This window comes from Squalius cephalus, assembly GCF_949319135.1.
Source record: "Squalius cephalus genome assembly, chromosome: 8".
Lineage (NCBI taxonomy): Eukaryota > Metazoa > Chordata > Actinopteri > Cypriniformes > Leuciscidae > Squalius > Squalius cephalus.
The window spans coordinates 47,066,131-47,088,166 of record NC_137129.1 but is presented as its reverse complement, the minus strand read 5'-3'; the positions used below and the strand labels follow the sequence as shown (position 1 = coordinate 47,088,166).

General features: G+C 47.1%; 1 protein-coding gene across 2 annotated transcripts in view; it reads right to left on the bottom strand.

Annotated features, from left to right (window-relative positions):
• Nucleotides 1-1,141: 1,141 nt before the first annotated feature.
• Nucleotides 1,142-22,036, bottom strand: part of hnrnpr (heterogeneous nuclear ribonucleoprotein R) — a 31,180-nt gene continuing 10,285 nt past the window's right edge. For both annotated transcript variants that reach the window (XM_079880018.1, XM_079880017.1), the window contains exons 3-11: nucleotides 20,549-20,667; nucleotides 19,880-19,987; nucleotides 9,905-10,018; nucleotides 9,646-9,822; nucleotides 9,146-9,281; nucleotides 7,712-7,917; nucleotides 7,051-7,200; nucleotides 3,669-3,790; nucleotides 1,142-2,996 (exon numbers count right to left, since the gene is read on the bottom strand). In XM_079880018.1, the coding sequence (XP_079736144.1) occupies nucleotides 2,393-2,996; nucleotides 3,669-3,790; nucleotides 7,051-7,200; nucleotides 7,712-7,917; nucleotides 9,146-9,281; nucleotides 9,646-9,822; nucleotides 9,905-10,018; nucleotides 19,880-19,987; nucleotides 20,549-20,667 (1,736 nt within the window). In that variant the 3' untranslated portion in view covers nucleotides 1,142-2,392. The remainder of the gene's footprint in view (nucleotides 2,997-3,668; nucleotides 3,791-7,050; nucleotides 7,201-7,711; nucleotides 7,918-9,145; nucleotides 9,282-9,645; nucleotides 9,823-9,904; nucleotides 10,019-19,879; nucleotides 19,988-20,548; nucleotides 20,668-22,036) is intronic.

Sequence of the window (22,036 nt, the reverse complement as noted above, 5' to 3'; positions counted from 1 at the left end):
GAGCTGGCGTAGGATTTGAGCGTGCCGTACGCCAAAGTCCATATTGATAAATCTTAAAGTCACCGTGGTTTTGGGTGTACGCCAGGTGTACGCACTTTTGATAAATGAGGGCCAGTGTGTGTAAGAGGAACAGCTGTGTATGTAAGAACATGTCAAGTGTGTGTATGAGGAACAGCTGTGTATGTAAGAACATGTCAGTGTGTGTATGAGGAACAGTCAGTGTCTTTGAAGTCTAAAATTTCATCTTTTAATATAATTTCATTATTTAATATTATGTATCTGTATTATTACTCTTTATTAATATTCATAATCAGTTGTATTATCTTATGAAGTTTAAAATGCATGAGTTAGACTATAGATTGCATGGACACGTGTTTAAGGATCATCTTTTAGACACAGGGAGGGGAGCTGGTAGAGTTACATTTTGCTGTATTACGGCAAAGAAACACGGAAACGCATAGACCTGGCATGAATATAACATCTTCTCAGAGTTTCTCTGTGACTATACAAATCACAACATGTAAATAGGAAAATGTTGGCGTTATTTTGTCACTTATTGGGAGCAGTATGCTAGCTGGAGCCGTTTACCTCCAGTGTTTGTGCTAAGCTAGGCTAGCGGCGGGTGCGTCAGACAGAGTTACGGCACATACGGAGATGAGAAGGGTGTGTGTGGACTTATTTAACTCTGGGGCATACGGGGAATAAGATAAAGTCCCAAAAAGTCGGCGTGTTCCTTTAAGCCCAATTTATACTTTTGCATCTAACTCACGCTGTAGCCGTGTCATAGGCTGTGTATAGCACACACACACTTTCTCTAACACGCTCTCTCTCACACACACACACTCTCTCTCTCACACGCGCTCTCTCTCACACACACACACACACACACACACACACACACACACACACACACACACACACACTCTCTCTCTCACACTCACACACTTTCTCTAACACGCGCTCTCTCTCACACACACACACACACACACAGACACAGACACAGACACACAGACACACACACACAGACTTTCTCAAACACACACACACACACACACACACACACACACACACAGAGAGAAGACTATGAAGTATTCTCTCTCTCATCATTATGTCACAGAACTCAGAGTTTCCGGAAGCAGTGGAAGTTGCTTGATTGAGTTTTATTGAAACCGAACAAACAAAAAATAAAAGTTATAAATACAAACATCAGACCAGCGGCCGTGGCTCTTAAGGTCAGCCAGACCTAAACCCTCACCAGCAAATCCCAAATGGAAAAAAACATCTGAAGTTATAATATCAGTATATCAGTTTTTAAAAAACACAATTCAACTACTTCTAGAAATGCTAAACAGACATTAAACAGCAAATCCTGCTACAAAACTCTTTCCTTCTGTGGATTCTTTTCTCCACTTCTGCAAAAACAACGGGGGGAAAATAACCGAAACGCTGAAACGAAGCTCTAGTCTACAGCCGTTATGTACACGCGAGTCCCTAAGCCACTAGCACTGAGAGAGAGAGAGACGAGAACGGGGACAACACTTTCTGGAAGGCCATTTCATGATTCAAACGTCCTCGCACACGGAAGTATCAGTGTCTTCTTTAAAATGTTCATTGTGGAGTTTAAAACGAGGAAGATGTGGGAATAAAAGTGGTCAGTGAGGGCCACGCACAGGATCTACAGGGCTATTGGAGGATAGAAAAGTCAAACAAACACTGCTGGCCAATCACCATCTTGATTCTCAGGAGGGGGCGGGAGCAGCGCTGGCTAAACTAGCGACTTTGCTACTGAGTCGACACTGAAATGTTAAAAATGTGAGCCTTTGAGCGGAATCGTGAACGCCTCTGATTGGCTATTGTGTTCACGAGCTCATCAGATGTGACTGTGATTGGCTACAATGATCAGCGCTTCATAAACATGTAAATATACATCAGTGAGGCTCTTCAGCGAGCGCTAACACGCACACGAGCGTTGGAGTGTTTTGAAAGCAGGAGCACTATAATGAATTAAAATGAATTGAATGAATTATCAAATTATAAGGTCTTTTTTGTTTCTTTACCTTTTTTTGTTCTTTTGTTTGTATAAATAAAAAAGAAAGAGAAATTTTACAAAATACACAGACCAAAAAAAGGTAATTTGATAATTCATTATACTCTCACAACACTCGCGTGTGTGTTAGCACTCGCTGAAGAGCCTCACTGATGCATATTTACAACTAATTATGAAGCGCTGATCATTGTAGCCAATCACAGTCACATCTGATGAGCTCGTGAACACAACGGCCAATCAGAGGCGTTTACGATTCCGCTCAAAGCCTCACATTTTTAAAATCTCAGTGTCGACTCGGTAGCGCAGTCGCTAGTTTAGCCAGCGCTAGGCGTGAGGGTTCCGCCTCTACTTCCACTGCTGGCCGTAGGAGTCCTGAGAGAACTCGAGCGTGTCGTTGCTGTAGCCGTAGCTGGAGGCGTAGTCGGAGCCCTGCTGCAAGGGCTGCTGGGCGATGGGTTGCGAGCCCCAGTTCTGCTGGTTCGTCTGGCGCCGTTTCGAGTCCGGCTGGTTGAACACGTCGGCCTTGCGTTTCCCGCCCACGTTCCCGCCGCGGTTTCCTCGCGCGCCTCTGGTGCCGCGACCCCTGGGCGGCTGGAAGGGCCCGCCACGCCCCCCGCGTCCACGCCCCGCCCCCATCAGGGCCCCGCCCCTCGGAGCATACCCGCCCCTGCCGCGGGTGGGCGGAGCCGCACGGGCTCTGGGAGGGGGCGGAGCTCCACGGCTGCCGCGACTGCCCCGCCCCCTCATGGTGTAGCCGTCGTCGTAACCGTAGTAGGGGTCGTCGTAGCCGCCCCGGTAGTCGTGGTAATCGTAACCGTAGTAGTCGTCGTAGTACTCCTCATAGCCGTAGTAATCGGGCGGGTAAGAGTATCCGCCGCGCGCACCACGTCCACGCCCACGCCCTGGAGGCGGCATGCGGGGGGGAGGGTAGTAGTAGTAGTCGTCATACCTGGAAACACACACACCGTTGAGACAAAACAGACACAGTTGAATATTCTGTAGACAAATGTCTACCCGTAAACCTCCTTTAGGGACGTCCTCATTTGTAAAAACAGAATAAAAATAGTTTAGCTAACACTTTACAATAAGGTCAACAGGAAACAGACACAGCTGGATATTCTCAAGACAAAATTCTACCCATAGACTGTATAAAATATGTGTGTAGTGTGTGATGTCACTCGTAGTGTTTCTGAAGAGCGTTTTTGAAGCCCAAAGTGGGCGGAGCCGGCCGTCGCCATCTTGGCCGCGCGTCACTCGCGGATAAACGACAATGGGCAGCGAAGCGGATTAGCTGAGGTGACGTCGGACAGAAGTGTGTGTGTGTGTGTGTCTCACCCGGTGTTTCTGCTGGTCTGTCGGGCAGAAGTGTGTGTGTGTGTGTGTGTGTGTGTGTGTGTCTCACCCGGTGTTTCTGCTGGTCTGTCGGGCAGAAGTGTGTGTGTGTGTGTGTGTGTGTGTGTGTCTCACCCGGTGTTTCTGCTGGTCTGTCGGGCAGAAGTGTGTGTGTGTGTGTCTCACCCGGTGTTTCTGCTGGTCTGTCGGGCAGAAGTGTGTGTGTGTGTGTGTGTGTGTGTGTGTGTGTGTGTGTGTGTGTGTGTGTGTGTGTGTGTGTGTGTCTCACCCGGTGTTTCTGCTGGTCTGTCGGGCAGCTTGTCTCTCTTTCCTCTTCTTATCTGGAGGCTTGGCCAACACGATCTCGATCTCCTCACCGCCCAGCTCTTTACCGTTCATCTCCTGCATCGCCTGCACACACACACACACACACACACACACACACACACACACACACGAGAGACGTAAACTGACAGAGAAGCAGTGGCTGATGAATATCTGATTGTTGTTTATTACGAGCTGATGATACACAGATCTACTCACGCTGCGGAAACATCTCATAACTCAAGCCTCAAGTTTAATTTAATTTGTTAGCATGTGCTTTTTGTATATTTATATACAGTTGTCAACATTTGAAGTGGATCCAAACCTTTCATCAAAGTTATACATGAATTCTGAACTTTATTGATCCACTTCAAACGTTGACGACTGTATATTCCCACTTAAGTTGGTGAGTTAGATTTATTGTAGCCGTGTTAAACAATAATTCCTTTTTGATATTTGAAGAGGTTTGATAAAAGTAAAACTCAACCTCAGCTCAACTCAGCTCAACCTCAGCCCAACTCAACCTCAGCCCAACCTCAGCTCAACTCAACCTCAGCCCAACTCAACCTTAGCTCAACTCAACCCAGCCCAACTCAACCTCAGCCCAACTCAACTCAACCCAGCCCAACTCAACTCAACCTCAGCCCAACTCAACCCCAGCCCAACTCAACTCAACCCAGCCCAACTCAACTCAACCTCAGCCCAACTCAACCCCAGCCCAACTCAACTCAACCTCAGCCCAACTCAACCCAGCCCAACTCAACTCAACCTTAGCTCAACTCAACCCAGCCCAACTCAACCTCAGCCCAACTCAACTCAACCCAGCCCAACTCAACTCAACCTCAGCCCAACTCAACCCCAGCCCAACTCAACTCAACCTCAGCCCAACTCAACCCAGCCCAACTCAACTCAACCTCAGCTCAACTCAACCCAGCCCAACTCAACCTCAGCCCAACTCAACTCAACCTCAGCCCAACTCAACCACAGCCCAACTCAACCTCAGCCCAACTCAACCTCAGCCCAACTCAACCCAGCCCAACTCAACTCAACCTAGCTCAGCTCAACCCACCTCAGCTCATCCTCAACTCCAGCCCAACTTAGCTCAGCTCAACTCAACTCAGCTCAACCAACCTCAGCTCAACTTCAACTCCAGCCCAACTCAACTCAGCTCAGCTCAACCTCAGCTCAACTTCAACTCCAGCCCAACTCAACTCAGCTCAGCTCAACTCAACCAACCTCAGCTCAACTTCAACCCAGCCCAACTCAACTCAACCCAGCTCAGCTCAACCCACCTCAGCTCATCCTCAACTCCAGCCCAACTTAGCTCAGCTCAACTCAACTCAACTCAGCTCAACCAACCTCAGCTCAACTTCAACTCCAGCCCAACTCAACTCAGCTCAGCTCAACCAACCTCAACTCAACCAACCTCAGCTCAACTTCAACTCCAGCCCAACTCAGCCCAACTCAACTCAGCTCAACTCAACTCAACCAACCTCAGCTCAACTTCAACTCCAGCCCAACTCAGCTCAACTCAGCTCAGCCTCAACTCCAGCCCAGACTAACTCAGCTCAACTCAACCTAGCTCAGCTCAACCCACCTCAGCTCATCTTCAACTCCAGCCCAACTCAGCTCAACTCAACTCAGCTCAACCAACCTCAGCTCAACTTCAACTCAGCCCAACTCAATTCAGCTCAACTTCAACTCCAGCCCAACTCAACCCAGCCCAACTCAACCTCAGCCCAACTCAACCCCAGCCCAACTCAACTCAACCTCAGCCCAACTCAACCTCAGCCCAACTCAACCCAGCCCAACTCAACCTCAGCTCAACTCAACCCAGCCCAACTCAACTCAACCTCAGCCCAACTCAACCTCAGCCCAACTCAACCTCAGCCCAACTCAACCCAGCCCAACTCAACTCAACCTAGCTCAGCTCAACCCACCTCAGCTCATCCTCAACTCCAGCCCAACTTAGCTCAGCTCAACTCAACTCAGCTCAACCAACCTCAGCTCAACTTCAACTCCAGCCCAACTCAACTCAGCTCAGCTCAACTCAGCCCAACTCAACTCAACTCAGCCCAGCCCAGCTCAACTCAGCCCAGCCCAGCTCAGCTCAACTCAGCTCAACCAACCTCAGCTCAACTTCAACTCCAGCCCAACTCAACCCAGCCCAACTCAACTCAACCCAGCTCAGCTCAACCCACCTCAGCTCATCCTCAACTCCAGCCCAACTTAGCTCAGCTCAACTCAGCTCAACTTCAACTCCAGCCCAACTCAACTCAGCTCAGCTCAACCTCAGCTCAACTTCAACTCCAGCCCAACTCAGCCCAACTCAACTCAACTCAGCTCAACCAACCTCAGCTCAACTTCAACTCCAGCCCAACTCAGCTCAGCTCAACTCAGCTCAACCAACCTCAGCTCAACTTCAACTCCAGCCCAACTCAGCCCAACTCAACTCAACTCAGCTCAACCAACCTCAGCTCAACTTCAACTCCAGCCCAACTCAGCCCAACTCAGCTCAACTCAGCTCAACCTCAACTCCAGCCCAGCCCAACCAACCTCAGCTCAACTTCAACTCCAGCCCAACTCAGCTCAACTTCAACTCCAGCCCAACTCAGCTCAACCTCAACTCCAGCCCAACTCAGCTCAACTCAACCCAGCCCAACTCAACTCAACCTAGCTCAGCTCAACCCACCTCAGCTCATCCTCAACTCCAGCCCAACTCAGCTCAACCAACCTCAGCTCAACTTCAACTCAGCCCAACTCAACTCAGCCCAGCCCAGCTCAGCCCAGCCCAGCTCAACTCAGCCCAACTCAACTCAACTCAGCCCAGCCCAGCCCAGCTCAACTCAGCTCAACCAACCTCAGCTCAACTTCAACTCCAGCCCAACTCAGCTCAACTTCAACTCCAGCCCAGCCCAACTCAGCTCAACCCAGCCCAACTCAACTCAACCTAGCTCAGCTCAACCCACCTCAGCTCATCCTCAACTCCAGCCCAACTCAGCTCAGCTCAACCAACCTCAGCTCAACTTCAACTCAGCCCAACTCAATTCAGCTCAACTTCAACTCCAGCCCAACTCAACTCAGCCCAACTCAACTCAACTCAGCCCAGCTCAGCCCAGCCCAGCTCAACTCAACTCAGCTCAACTCAACTCAACTCAGCCCAACTCAACTCAGCCCAGCCCAGCTCAGCTCAACTCTTAATAGCCATTGCAGAAATAATGAAATTGTTGGGCATGTTAGGTCACAGGGCTGCATGTTCAATGGAAGATTAAAGCTCATAATATTCAGTATGACGATCACACACTTCCACTTGAAGAATGCCAGTACAGGTGCAGTGTGGGTCGTACCTGGACGGCAGCGTCGCGCTCCTCGAAGTGGACGAAGGCGTAGTCCTTCAGCTTCTTCACGCGCTCCAGTTTCCCGAACTGAGAGAAGGTTTTCTCCAGCAGCTCCTCGGTCACCGGCGTGGCCAGCTTACGCACAAACAACACCTTCACCTGATGGACAGATCATCGTTACACTTACCGTACAAAATCGATACTTTTAAAACGGTACCGGTCCCTAAGCGGTGCCTAAACCGATGCTTTAAAAAAAAAGAAAGCCTCAAAACGATGGTGAATGACATTAAAGAAGATTAAAGATTGTGAAAGTTATTTAAATTTATGGCTTTGATTTTCTCACATTTTTAGAGTAAATTTTGATTTTGAAAATATAAATTTCATATAAAAATTGAAAATAGTATTTTTGCGCATTTTTCATAATAAACGTAACATTCTGTAACTTTAAGTTCACTTTTTAAACTTTTTCCACTTCTCCATTACACCCCCTGCACATTAACTGTTGCTTGTTGTGTTTTTGATTAGTTCTTTAACTGAGATTCATTCACCATACAGAATTTCATTGTACTATATGTATGACAATAAAAAAAAAAGTTCAAGTTGAAGTAAATAATATGTAGTATAAAGCCATCAGCAGTAGTGTGTGTGTGTGTGTGTGTGTGTGTCTGACCTTGGCCATGACCTCGGGGTCGGGCTCGGCGACGGGGTCGGCCCACTCCACGGTCACCGGGTTCCCCCACACCTTCACCTTCCCGCTCATGAGCCGGCGCCGGGCCTGGGCCGCAGACTTATGGTCCTCGTACTCCAGAAAACAGAAGCCGCGGTTCTTCTTCTTATCGTCCGGCTGCGTGTAGAGGATCACCTCCTGCAGGCCCTCTGCACGCACACACACACACACACACACACACACATTACATCACAGTACGTGTGTTCAGTTAGCAGACTCTCTTATCTAAAGCGACTTAGAAATGAGAGCAATAGAAGCAGTTAAACTAACAATAGGACAACAATATGCAAGTGCTGTGACCCTTCCCAGTTTAATCTAACGCAGTACATGTGAGTGTGTATATATGTATATGTATATGTATATATATATATATATATATATATATATATATATATATATATATATATACACACAAATTTTTTTCTTGTTCGCGTCGTGCCTAACAGCGCCCTTCAGCCATGACTTATTCACAATACAGCACAGCCTTTCGTACCTTATTGCTTACATATATATATATAATTTTTTTTTTTTTTACACACACACACACACACACACACACACACACACACACACCAGCCTCGGTCTCAAGAAACTAGTGTTGTCACAATACAAAAATGATGACTTCAATACGATACCAGAGTAAAATACCTCGATACTGATACTCAGTCGATACTACGGCAAATAACTAAAACAGAAATTACAATTAATTTGTATAAATTAACTTAAAAAAACTAAAAACTCCCGTGACCAGCATGTTCCTGTCCTGCTTCTTGACCATTCCCTCCCCTTTTACATCTACCATGTTCAGATTGGCCAAGCTTTCCCAATTCTGAACAGATTGCGATGACCAAAATCTCATTTTAATGGTACGAGTCATTCATATTTTTTAAACATAATTTTATAATTACAATACAGAGATTTTATAATTTGTTTTAATCTTTGTTATTAAAAAAAAGCAAAAAAATGCAAATTTACAAACAATATGACAAATACTATAAGAGACAAATAAAATAAACAATTTCTTTTCACAAACGTTTATGTTCACTAAAGACGTGTTTACATGAGCACTCGCAGGACGTGCATTTTTAGAGTTTTGACTATTCAAACCTAATAATCCGCGGAAGAGAAACATCCCACGTTATATATTTTCATGCAAGCAAGTTTCTTTATTGCTTACTTTGGCGAGCGCTGCGCAAATATATACTGACTCTGTCACACATCGATGCATAAAGAAATGCTCTTATATTTAGAGTGCTGTCACTCCTAACGTGCTGGTACTAATAAAATGTAATATCGTATTCTTTTTAATAGCAGGGTATCGCGATGCCATTCTAGTGCCAGTATATGGTGTAACACACACACGCTTCAGGAACACACCGGTGACTTTGCCGAAGTCCTCCAGGATACTCTCCCGGGTCTTGTTCTTGGGAATGGACCCGACGAACAGACGGTTATTGGCCACAGAGATGCAGACGCCCAGGTACTTCCCCGAGCGGATCTCGTAGTTATCACACTGATGGGGAACACACACACACACACACACAGAGACACACACACACACTGTAAAGCCTTGTCTGATTATATATGCATCTCATCCAGCAATAATCGTTGATGTTGATTGAAGATATTGAGTAAAATGTGCAAGCCTGTCGTAAGCATGTTGTGTTGAATATTATACAAGTACATGAACAGTGTTATTTAATAATATCATCACTATTGTCTTGAGCTGCTTTACAGCAGAGTTCGCCTCACTATTGATGGTTTGACTCATGGGTTCTGTTATTCTCCTGTTGATGACTGAAGCTGCTGTGAAACGATCTGTACTGTAGAATGTTTCTGGACTGTATAGCGCTGTGAAGTGGCACATGAACGCGCACCAGTTTGACAGCTTCCTGCGCGGCGTCTTTGCTGCAGAACGTGATGAAGGCGTAGCCGCGGTTCTGCCCGGTGAGCGGATCCATCATGAGCCTCAGATCCCAGATCGCACCGGCCTTCTCAAACAGCGGAACCAGCTCGTCCTCGTACAGGTCACGTGGGATCTTACCCACAAACACCTGCAGGAACACACACACACACACAGGTCAGCTCGAGCATTCAGCACAGAAAGAAGCAATGGTGTGTGTGTGAGAATGAGACCTCGGTGCCGATGCCGGGCTGTGGGCCGGAGAACACTTCATCTGGTGGTGGGCCGCCGTACTTCCGCTGACCCGTGGTGACGTCCAGTGTGTATCCGGTCCGGTCCAGCAGAGCCTGCAGGGAGAGAACACGGGTCAGAACACGGGTCAGAACACGAGAACACGGTTCAGAACACGAGAACACGGTTCAGAACACGAGAACACGGGTCAGAACACGGGTATGAACGATCAAACGTCTAGAGATACGACGCAACGATCAGATGTCTAGAGATACGACGCAACGATCAAACGTTTAGCGATACGACGCAACGATCAAACGTTTAGCGATACGACGCAACGATCAAACGTCTAGAGATACGACGCAACGATCAAACGTTTAGCGATACGACGCAACGATCAAACGTTTAGCGATACGACGCAACGATCAAACGTCTAGCGATACGACGCAACGATCAAACGTCTAGAGATACGACGCAACGATCAAACGTCTAGCGATACGACGCAACGATCAAACGTCTAGAGATACGACGCAACGATCAAACGTCTAGCGATACGACGCAACGATCAAACGTCTAGAGATACGACGCAACGATCAAACGTCTAGCGATACGACGCAACGATCAAACGTTTAGCGATACGACGCAACGATCAAACGTCTAGAGATACGACGCAACGATCAAACGTCTAGCGATACGACGCAACGATCAAACGTTTAGCGATACGACGCAACGATCAAACGTTTAGCGATACGACGCAACGATCAAACGTCTAGCGATACGACGCAACGATCAAACGTTTAGCGATACGACGCAACGATCAAACGTTTAGCGATACGACGCAACGATCAAACGTCTAGAGATACGACGCAACGATCAAACGTTTAGCGATACGACGCAACGATCAAACGTCTAGCGATACGACGCAACGATCAAACGTTTAGCGATACGACGCAACGATCAAACGTTTAGCGATACGACGCAACGATCAAACGTCTAGAGATACGACGCAACGATCAAACGTTTAGCGATACGACGCAACGATCAAACGTTTAGCGATACGACGCAACGATCAGACGTCTAGCGATACGACAATCAAACGCCTAGCGTTACGATGCAGATCAGACGTCTAGCGATACGACGCAACGATCAAAAGTCTAGCGATACGACGCAACGATCAAACGTCTAGCGATACAACGCAACGATCAAACGTCTAGCGATACGACGCAACGATCAAACGTTTAGCGATACGACGCAACGATCAAACGTCTAGAGATACGACGCAACGATCAAACGTTTAGCGATACGACGCAACGATCAAACGTCTAGAGATACGACGCAACGATCAAACGTTTAGAGATACGACGCAACGATCAAACGTCTAGCGATACGACGCAACGATCAAACGTCTAGCGATACGACGCAACGATCAAACGTTTAGCGATACGACGCAACGATCAAACGTCTAGAGATACGACGCAACGATCAAACGTTTAGCGATACGACGCAACGATCAAACGTCTAGCGATACGACGCAACGATCAAACGTCTAGCGATACGACGCAACGATCAAACGTCTAGCGATACGACGCAACGATCAAACGTCTAGAGATACGACGCAACGATCAAACGTCTAGCGATACGACGCAACGATCAAACGTCTAGCGATACGACGCAACGATCAAACGTCTAGCGATACGACGCAACGATCAAACGTCTAGAGATACGACGCAACGATCAAACGTTTAGCGATACGACGCAACGATCAAACGTCTAGAGATACGACGCAACGATCAAACGTTTAGCGATACGACGCAACGATCAAACGTTTAGCGATACGACGCAACGATCAGACGTCTAGCGATACGACAATCAAACGCCTAGCGTTACGATGCAGATCAGACGTCTAGCGATACGACGCAACGATCAAAAGTCTAGCGATACGACGCAACGATCAAACGTCTAGCGATACAACGCAACGATCAAACGTTTAGCGATATGACGCAACGATCAAACGTTTAGCGATACGACGCAACGATCAGACGTCTAGCGATACGACAATCAAACGCCTAGCGTTACGATGCAGATCAGACGTCTAGCGATACGACGCAACGATCAAAAGTCTAGCGATATGACGCAGATCAAACGTCTAGCGATACGATGCAGATCAGACGTTTAGCGATACGACAATCAAACGCCTAGCGTTACGATGCAGATCAGACGTTTAGCGATACGACGCAACGATCAAACGTTTAGCGATATGACGCAACGATCAAACGTTTAGCGATATGACGCAACGATCAAACGTTTAGCGATACGACGCAACGATCAAAAGTCTAGCGATATGACGCAGATCAAACGTCTAGCGATACGATGCAGATCAGACGTCTAGCGATACGATGCAGATCAGACGTTTAGCGATACGACAATCAAACGCCTAGCGTTACGATGCAGATCAGACGTCTAGCGATACGACGCAACGATCAAACGTCTAGCGTTACGATGCAGATCAGACGTCTAGCGATACGACGCAACGATCAAAAGTCTAGCGATACGACGCAACGATCAAACGTCTAGCGATACGATGCAGATCAGATGATAAAACGTCTAGCGATATGACGCAGATCAAACGTCTAGCGATACGATGCAGATCAGATGATAAAACGTCTAGCGATATGACGCAGATCAAACGTCTAGCGATATGACGCAGATCAGACGTCTAGCGATACGATGCAGATCAGACGTCTAGCGATACGACAATCAAACGCCTAGCGTTACGATGCAGATCAGACGTCTAGCGATATGACGCAGATCAGACATCTAGCGATATGACGCAGATCAAACGTCTAGCGATACGACGCAGATCAGACGTCTAGCGTTACGATGCAGATCAGACGTCTAGCGATATGACGCAGATCAGACGTCTAGCGATACGATGCAGATCAGATGATAAAACGTCTAGCGATATGACGCAGATCAAACGTCTAGCGATATGACGCAACGATCAAAAGTCTAGCGATACGACGCAACGATCAAACGTCTAGCGATACGATGCAGATCAGATGATAAAACGTCTAGCGATATGACGCAGATCAAACGTCTAGCGATACGATGCAGATCAGACGTCTAGCGATACGATGCAGATCAGATGATAAAACGTCTAGCGATACGATGCAGATCAGACGTCTAGCGATACGATGCAGATCAAACGTCTAGCGATATGACGCAGATCAGACGTCTAGCGATACGATGCAGATCAGACGTCTAGCGATACGATGCAGATCAGATGATAAAACGTCTAGCGATACGATGCAGATCAGACGTCTAGCGATACGATGCAGATCAAACGTCTAGCGATATGACGCAGATCAGACGTCTAGCGATACGATGCAGATCAGACGTCTAGCGATACGACACAGATCAGACGTCTAGCGTTACGATGCAGATCAGACGTCTAGCGATATGACGCAGATCAGACGTCTAGCGATATGACGCAGATCAGACATCTAGCGATATGACGCAGATCAAACGTCTAGCGATATGACGCAGATCAAACGTCTAGCGATACGACGCAGATCAGACGTCTAGCGTTACGATGCAGATCAGACGTCTAGCGATATGACGCAGATCAGACGTCTAGCGATACGATGCAGATCAGATGATAAAACGTCTAGCGATATGACGCAGATCAAACGTCTAGCGATATGACGCAACGATCAAAAGTCTAGCGATACGATGCAGATCAGATGATAAAACGTCTAGCGATATGACGCAGATCAAACGTCTAGCGATACGATGCAGATCAGATGATAAAACGTCTAGCGATATGACGCAGATCAAACGTCTAGCGATACGATGCAGATCAGATGATAAAACGTCTAGCGATATGACGCAGATCAAACGTCTAGCGATATGACGCAGATCAGACGTCTAGCGATACGATGCAGATCAGACGTCTAGCGATACGACGCAACGATCAAAAGTCTAGCGATACGACGCAACGATCAAACGTCTAGCGATACGATGCAGATCAGACGTCTAGCGATACGATGCAGATCAGACGTCTAGCGATACGACGCAACGATCAAACGTCTAGCAATACGATGCAGATCAGATGATAAAACGTCTAGCGATATGACGCAGATCAAACGTCTAGCGATATGACGCAGATCAAACGTCTAGCGATATGACGCAGATCAGACGTCTAGCGATACGATGCAGATCAGACGTCTAGCGATACGACAATCAAACGCCTAGCGTTACGATGCAGATCAGACGTCTAGCGATATGACGCAGATCAGACGTCTAGCGATATGACGCAGATCAGACATCTAGCGATATGACGCAGATCAAACGTCTAGCGATATGACGCAGATCAAACGTCTAGCGATATGACGCAGATCAGACGTCTAGCGTTACGATGCAGATCAGACGTCTAGCGATATGACGCAGATCAGACGTCTAGCGATACGATGCAGATCAGATGATAAAACGTCTAGCGATATGACGCAGATCAAACGTCTAGCGATATGACGCAACGATCAAAAGTCTAGCGATACGACGCAACGATCAAACGTCTAGCGATACGATGCAGATCAGATGATAAAACGTCTAGCGATATGACGCAGATCAAACGTCTAGCGATACGATGCAGATCAGATGATAAAACGTCTAGCGATATGACGCAGATCAAACGTCTAGCGATATGACGCAGATCAGACGTCTAGCGATACGATGCAGATCAGACGTCTAGCGATACGACGCAACGATCAAAAGTCTAGCGATACGACGCAACGATCAAACGTCTAGCGATACGATGCAGATCAGACGTCTAGCGATACGATGCAGATCAGACGTCTAGCGATACGACGCAACGATCAAACGTCTAGCAATACGATGCAGATCAGATGATAAAACGTCTAGCGATATGACGCAGATCAAACGTCTAGCGATATGACGCAGATCAAACGTCTAGCGATATGACGCAGATCAGACGTCTAGCGATACGATGCAGATCAGACGTCTAGCGATACGACAATCAAACGCCTAGCGTTACGATGCAGATCAGACGTCTAGCGATATGACGCAGATCAGACGTCTAGCGATATGACGCAGATCAGACATCTAGCGATATGACGCAGATCAAACGTCTAGCGATATGACGCAGATCAAACGTCTAGCGATATGACGCAGATCAGACGTCTAGCGTTACGATGCAGATCAGACGTCTAGCGATATGACGCAGATCAGACGTCTAGCGATACGATGCAGATCAGATGATAAAACGTCTAGCGATATGACGCAGATCAAACGTCTAGCGATATGACGCAACGATCAAAAGTCTAGCGATACGACGCAACGATCAAACGTCTAGCGATACGATGCAGATCAGATGATAAAACGTCTAGCGATATGACGCAGATCAAACGTCTAGCGATACGATGCAGATCAGATGATAAAACGTCTAGCGATATGACGCAGATCAAACGTCTAGCGATACGATGCAGATCAGATGATAAAACGTCTAGCGATATGACGCAGATCAAACGTCTAGCGATATGACGCAGATCAGACGTCTAGCGATACGATGCAGATCAGACGTCTAGCGATACGACAATCAAACGCCTAGCGTTACGATGCAGATCAGACGTCTAGCGATGACGCAGATCAGACGTCTAGCGATATGACGCAGATCAGACATCTAGCGATATGACGCAGATCAAACGTCTAGCGATATGACGCAGATCAAACGTCTAGCGATATGACGCAGATCAAACGTCTAGCGTTACGATGCAGATCAGACGTCTAGCGATATGACGCAGATCAGACGTCTAGCGTTACGATGCAGATCAGACGTCTAGCGATACGATGCAGATCAGACGTCTAGCGATACGACACAATCAAACGCCTAGCGATACGATGCAGATCAGACGTCTAGCGATACGACACAATCAAACGTCTAGCAATACGATGCAGATCAGATGTCTAGCGATACGATGCAGATCAGACGTCTAGCGATACGACGCAGATCAGATGATAAAACGTCTAGCGATACGATGCAGATCAGACGTCTAGCGATACGATGCAGATCAAACGTCTAGCGATACGATGCAGATCAGACGTCTAGCGATACGACGCAGATCAGACGTCTAGCGATACGATGCAGATCAGACGTCTAGCGATACGACGCAGATCAGACGTCTAGCGATACGATGCAGATCAGACGTCTAGCGATACGACACAGATCAGATAAAACGTCTAGCGATACGATGCAGATCAGACGTCTAGCGATACGATGCAGATCAGACGTCTAGCGATACGATGCAGATCAGACGTCTAGCGATACGATGCAGATCAGACGTCTAGCGATACGATGCAGATCAAACGTCTAGCGATACGATGCAGATCAGACGTCTAGCGATACGATGCAGATCAGACGTCTAGCGATACGATGCAGATCAGACGTCTAGCGATACGATGCAGATCAAACGTCTAGCAATACGATGCAGATCAGATGTCTAGCGATACGATGCAGATCAGACGTCTAGCGATACGACGCAGATCAGATGATAAAACGTCTAGCGATACGATGCAGATCAGACGTCTAGCGATACGATGCAGATCAAACGTCTAGCGATACGATGCAGATCAGACGTCTAGCGATACGACGCAGATCAGACGTCTAGCGATACGATGCAGATCAGACGTCTAGCGATACGACGCAGATCAGACGTCTAGCGATACGATGCAGATCAGACGTCTAGCGATACGACACAGATCAGATAAAACGTCTAGCGATACGATGCAGATCAGACGTCTAGCGATACGATGCAGATCAGACGTCTAGCGATACGATGCAGATCAGACGTCTAGCGATACGATGCAGATCAGACGTCTAGCGATACGATGCAGATCAGACGTCTAGCGATACGATGCAGATCAGACGTCTAGCGATACGACAATCAAACGTCTAGCGATACGACACAGATCAGATAAAACGTCTAGCGATACGATGCAGATCAGACGTCTAGCGATACGACACAGATCAGATAAAACGTCTAGCGATACGATGCAGATCAGACGTCTAGCGATACGACACAGATCAGACGTCTAGCGATACGATGCAGATCAGACGTCTAGCGATACGACACAGATCAGACGTCTAGCGATACGATGCAGATCAGACGTCTAGCGATACGATGCAGATCAGACGTCTAGCGATACGACAATCAAACGTCTAGCGATACGACACAGATCAGATAAAACGTCTAGCGATACGATGCAGATCAGACGTCTAGCGATACGACACAGATCAGATAAAACGTCTAGCGATACGATGCAGATCAGACGTCTAGCGATACGACACAGATCAGACGTCTAGCGATACGACACAGATCAGACGTCTAGCGATACGACACAGATCAGACGTCTAGCGATACGACAATCAAAAGTCTAGCGATACGACACAGATCAGATAAAACGTCTAGCGATACGATGCAGATCAGATAAAACGTCTAGCGATACGATGCAGATCAAACGTCTAGCGATACGATGCAGATCAGATAAAACGTCTAGCGATACGATGCAGATCAGACGTCTAGCGATACGACACAGATCAGATAAAACGTCTAGCGATACGATGCAGATCAGACGTCTAGCGATACGATGCAGATCAGACGTCTAGCGATACGACACAGATCAGATAAAACGTCTAGCGATACGATGCAGATCAGACGTCTAGCGATACGATGCAGATCAGACGTCTAGCGATACGACACAGATCAGATAAAACGTCTAGCGATACGATGCAGATCAGACGTCTAGCGATACGATGCAGATCAAACGTCTAGCGATACGATGCAGATCAGACGTCTAGCGATACGACACAGATCAGATAAAACGTCTAGCGATACGATGCAGATCAGACGTCTAGCGATATGACGCAGATCAGATAAAACGTCTAGCGATACGATGCAGATCAGACGTCTAGCGATACGATGCAGATCAGACGTCTAGCGATACGATGCAGATCAGACGTCTAGCGATACGATGCAGATCAAACGTCTAGCGATACGATGCAGATCAGACGTCTAGCGATACGACACAGATCAGATAAAACGTCTAGCGATACGATGCAGATCAGACGTCTAGCGATACGACACAGATCAGATAAAACGTCTAGCGATACGATGCAGATCAGACGTCTAGCGATACGATGCAGATCAGACGTCTAGCGATACGACACAGATCAGATAAAACGTCTAGCGATACGATGCAGATCAGACGTCTAGCGATACGATGCAGATCAGACGTCTAGCGATACGACACAGATCAGACATCTAGCGATACGATGCAGATCAGACGTCTAGCGATACGACGCAGATCAGACGTCTAGCGATACGATGCAGATCAGACGTCTAGCGATACGACACAGATCAGACGTCTAGCGATACGATGCAGATCAGACGTCTAGCGATACGACACAGATCAGATGATAAAACGTCTAGCGATATGACGCAGATCAAACGTCTAGCGATACGATGCAGATCAGACGTCTAGCGATACGATGCAGATCAGACGTCTAGCGATACGACGCAGATCAGATGATAAAACGTCTAGCGATACGACGCAGATCAGATGATAAAACGTCTAGCGATACGATGCAGATCAGACGTCTAGCGATACGACGCAGATCAGACGTCTAGCGATACGACACAGATCAGATGATAAAACGTCTAGCGATATGACGCAGATCAAACGTCTAGCGATACGATGCAGATCAGACGTCTAGCGATACGATGCAGATCAGACGTCTAGCGATACGATGCAGATCAGACGTCTAGCGATACGACGCAGATCAGATGATAAAACGTCTAGCGATACGACGCAGATCAGATGATAAAACGTCTAGCGATACGATGCAGATCAGACGTCTAGCGATACGACGCAGATAAAACGTCTAGCGATACGACACAGATCAGATGATAAAACGTCTAGCGATATGACGCAGATCAAACGTCTAGCGATACGATGCAGATCAGACGTCTAGCGATACGATGCAGATCAGACGTCTAGCGATACGACGCAGATCAGATGATAAAACGTCTAGCGATACGACGCAGATCAGATGATAAAACGTCTAGCGATACGATGCAGATCAGACGTCTAGCCATATGACGCAGATCAGACCTTTATTTTGACACTTTCCACATTCTCACGTCACGTCCGTCTACGCATTTCCGCCAGAGCGCACATTTTCGTTTACTTATTTCGTTTTGAATCATTTAAACGAACTTAATAAGCCTGTGATATCTTCTTCGGGGCGTAAAAGGAAAATAAAAGGTGAAACTGTTTCACGTAGCCTTGCTAAAGCAGCTCGCTAGTGTTGAGGGAAAAGCTCCCTGTACTGAGTCTAATCACAACCGCAGTTAGTCATGCGTCTCTGTCAGCAGAGGAGATTAGCGTTACAAAGATTAACCGAGTGTTTTATTACGCATCATAGCAATTACATGGTTTTGTTTAACTCTGAAACATGAAATGTGGAGTTATCTGCTTTTTCCAAAAAAAACAAAAATAAATAAAAACTTAAGAAAAACATACTTTCAATGAACTTTAATTCTGTAAGTTACCTGTATTTTTTTAAAAGTTATTATTAATTAAAACACCCCAGCTGCAGTTTGACTGATCCTGCAAATGAACTCTTCTGCTGTGAATGCCCCAAATGGGAGAGGGAGTGCAGTTTTCAAAGAGCTTAGTTAAACGCTTATGTTATATATTGGTTGCATTTGTGAGTTAATAAAAATGTAACTGGTTGTGTAAACTTGGCACATAATAGCTAAATATTGATAAATCAACCGATATAGCCCTGAATCGAATCGCAGAATGTGTGTAGGCATCCGCAAGCGTGGTCTCGCTGGCTAGAGAACGGACATCATGCCGTATGGTGATGACCTGACGTACACCCCTGTGTGATGCGGTACCTTTATCTTGGTCTCGTCGGGGCCTTTCGTCGACTCCTGCACTTTATTGCCCTGCTTCTCCCGCTGCCGGTACGTCTTCATCACGCCACACAGGAACGCACTCTTGTTCTGCAGGCAGTGTGAGGGAAGGGAAGGTTAAAGGGAGAGTACACCCAAACATTTACATTAGCCCATGATTTACTCACCCTCAAGTCATCCTAGGTGTATCTGACATTCTTCTTTATTCTTCTTCATTCTTCGAGTTATATTAAAAAATGTCCTGGCTCTTCCAAGCTTTATAATGGGAGTCAATGGGCATATTTTTTTGGAAGTCCATCAAAGTGCATCTATATATGGCTATATACACTTTTATGATGGACAGATGCACTTAGATGGACTTGTTTTATGGACTTACAAAAAAATATATACACATTGACTCCCATTATAAAGCTTGGAAGAGCCGGGAGATTTTTTAATATAACTCCGATTGTATTTGTCGAAAGAAAAATGTCATATTCACCTAGGATTACATTTTTGGGTGAACTATCCCTTTAAGCAGCTGAAACAGGTGTGTGAGAGCAGAGACTGAGTGTTTGTTTACCTGCACAGGTGTGTGTGTGTGAGAGTGTGTGTGTGTGTGTGTGTGTGTGTGTGTGTGTGAGAGAGAGCAGAGATCGAGTGTTAGTTCACCTGCACGTGTGAGAGGTCCGACTCCTTGAACTGCTGCAGGACCGACAGCGCTCCCTCCTCATTAAACTCCCTCAGGGCATCCAGTGCTCGCTCGTCCAGATCTGCGTACGCCACCAGCCCTGCACACGCACACACACACACACACACATCAGACGCGCTCGAACCCATCACACACACGCCACCAGACCTGAGCGCACATACACACACACACCATCAGACACGCTCGAACCCATCACACACAGGCCACCAGACCTGAGCACACACACACACACACACACACACATCAGACTCGCTCGAACCCATCACACACACGCCACCAGACCTGAGCGCGCACACACACACACCGCATCAGACGCGCTCGAAACTATCACACACGCGCCACCAGACCTGAGCACACACACACACCATCAGACAAGCTCGAACCCATCACACACTCCACCAGACCTGAGCACACACACACACACACACACACACACACACGCTCGAACCCATCACACACACCACCAGACCTGAGCACACACACACCATCAGACACGCTCGAACCCATCACACACTCCACCAGACCTGAGCACGCACACACACACACACTAGGGATGTCCCGATCCGATCACATGATCGGAAATCGGGCCCGATCACGTGTTTTCAGACTCGATCGGAATCGGACGTTACCTCCCGATCAGGACTCGGATATATATATTCTCATTATTTTTTAACACATCAATATTTATGCGGTGGCACAGAGTTACGCCGGTTTCACACTGCACGCGTTAGTAAGGAACATCCTGGATCTGTTTTTTCGCTCTTCTTTATTCTTTTTTTATGTATTAAGTATCGGATCGGGACTCGGTATCGGCAGATACTCAAAATCAAATGACTCGGACTCGGACTCGAGGGCAAAAAAACCTGATCGGGACATCCCTAACACACACACCATCAGACAAGCTCGAACCCATCACACACACACGCCATCAGACCTGAGCACACACACACCATCAGACGCGCTCAAACCCATCACACACACGCCACCAGACCTGCACACACACACACACCATCAGACAAGCTCGAACCCATCACACACACGCCACCAGACCTGTGCACACACACACACACACACACACACACTAGGGATGTCCCGATCCGATCACATGATCGGAAATCGGGCCCGATCACGTGTTTTCAGACTCGATCGGAATCGGACGTTACCTCCCGATCAGGACTCGGATATATATATTCTCATTATTTTTTAACACATCAATATTTATGCGGTGGCACAGAGTTACGCCGGTTTCACACTGCACGCGTTAGTAAGGAACATCCTGGATCTGTTTTTTCGCTCTTCTTTATTCTTTTTTTATGTATTAAGTATCGGATCGGGACTCGGTATCGGCAGATACTCAAAATCAAATGACTCGGACTCGGACTCGAGGGCAAAAAAACCTGATCGGGACATCCCTAACACACACACCATCAGACGCGCTCAAACCCATC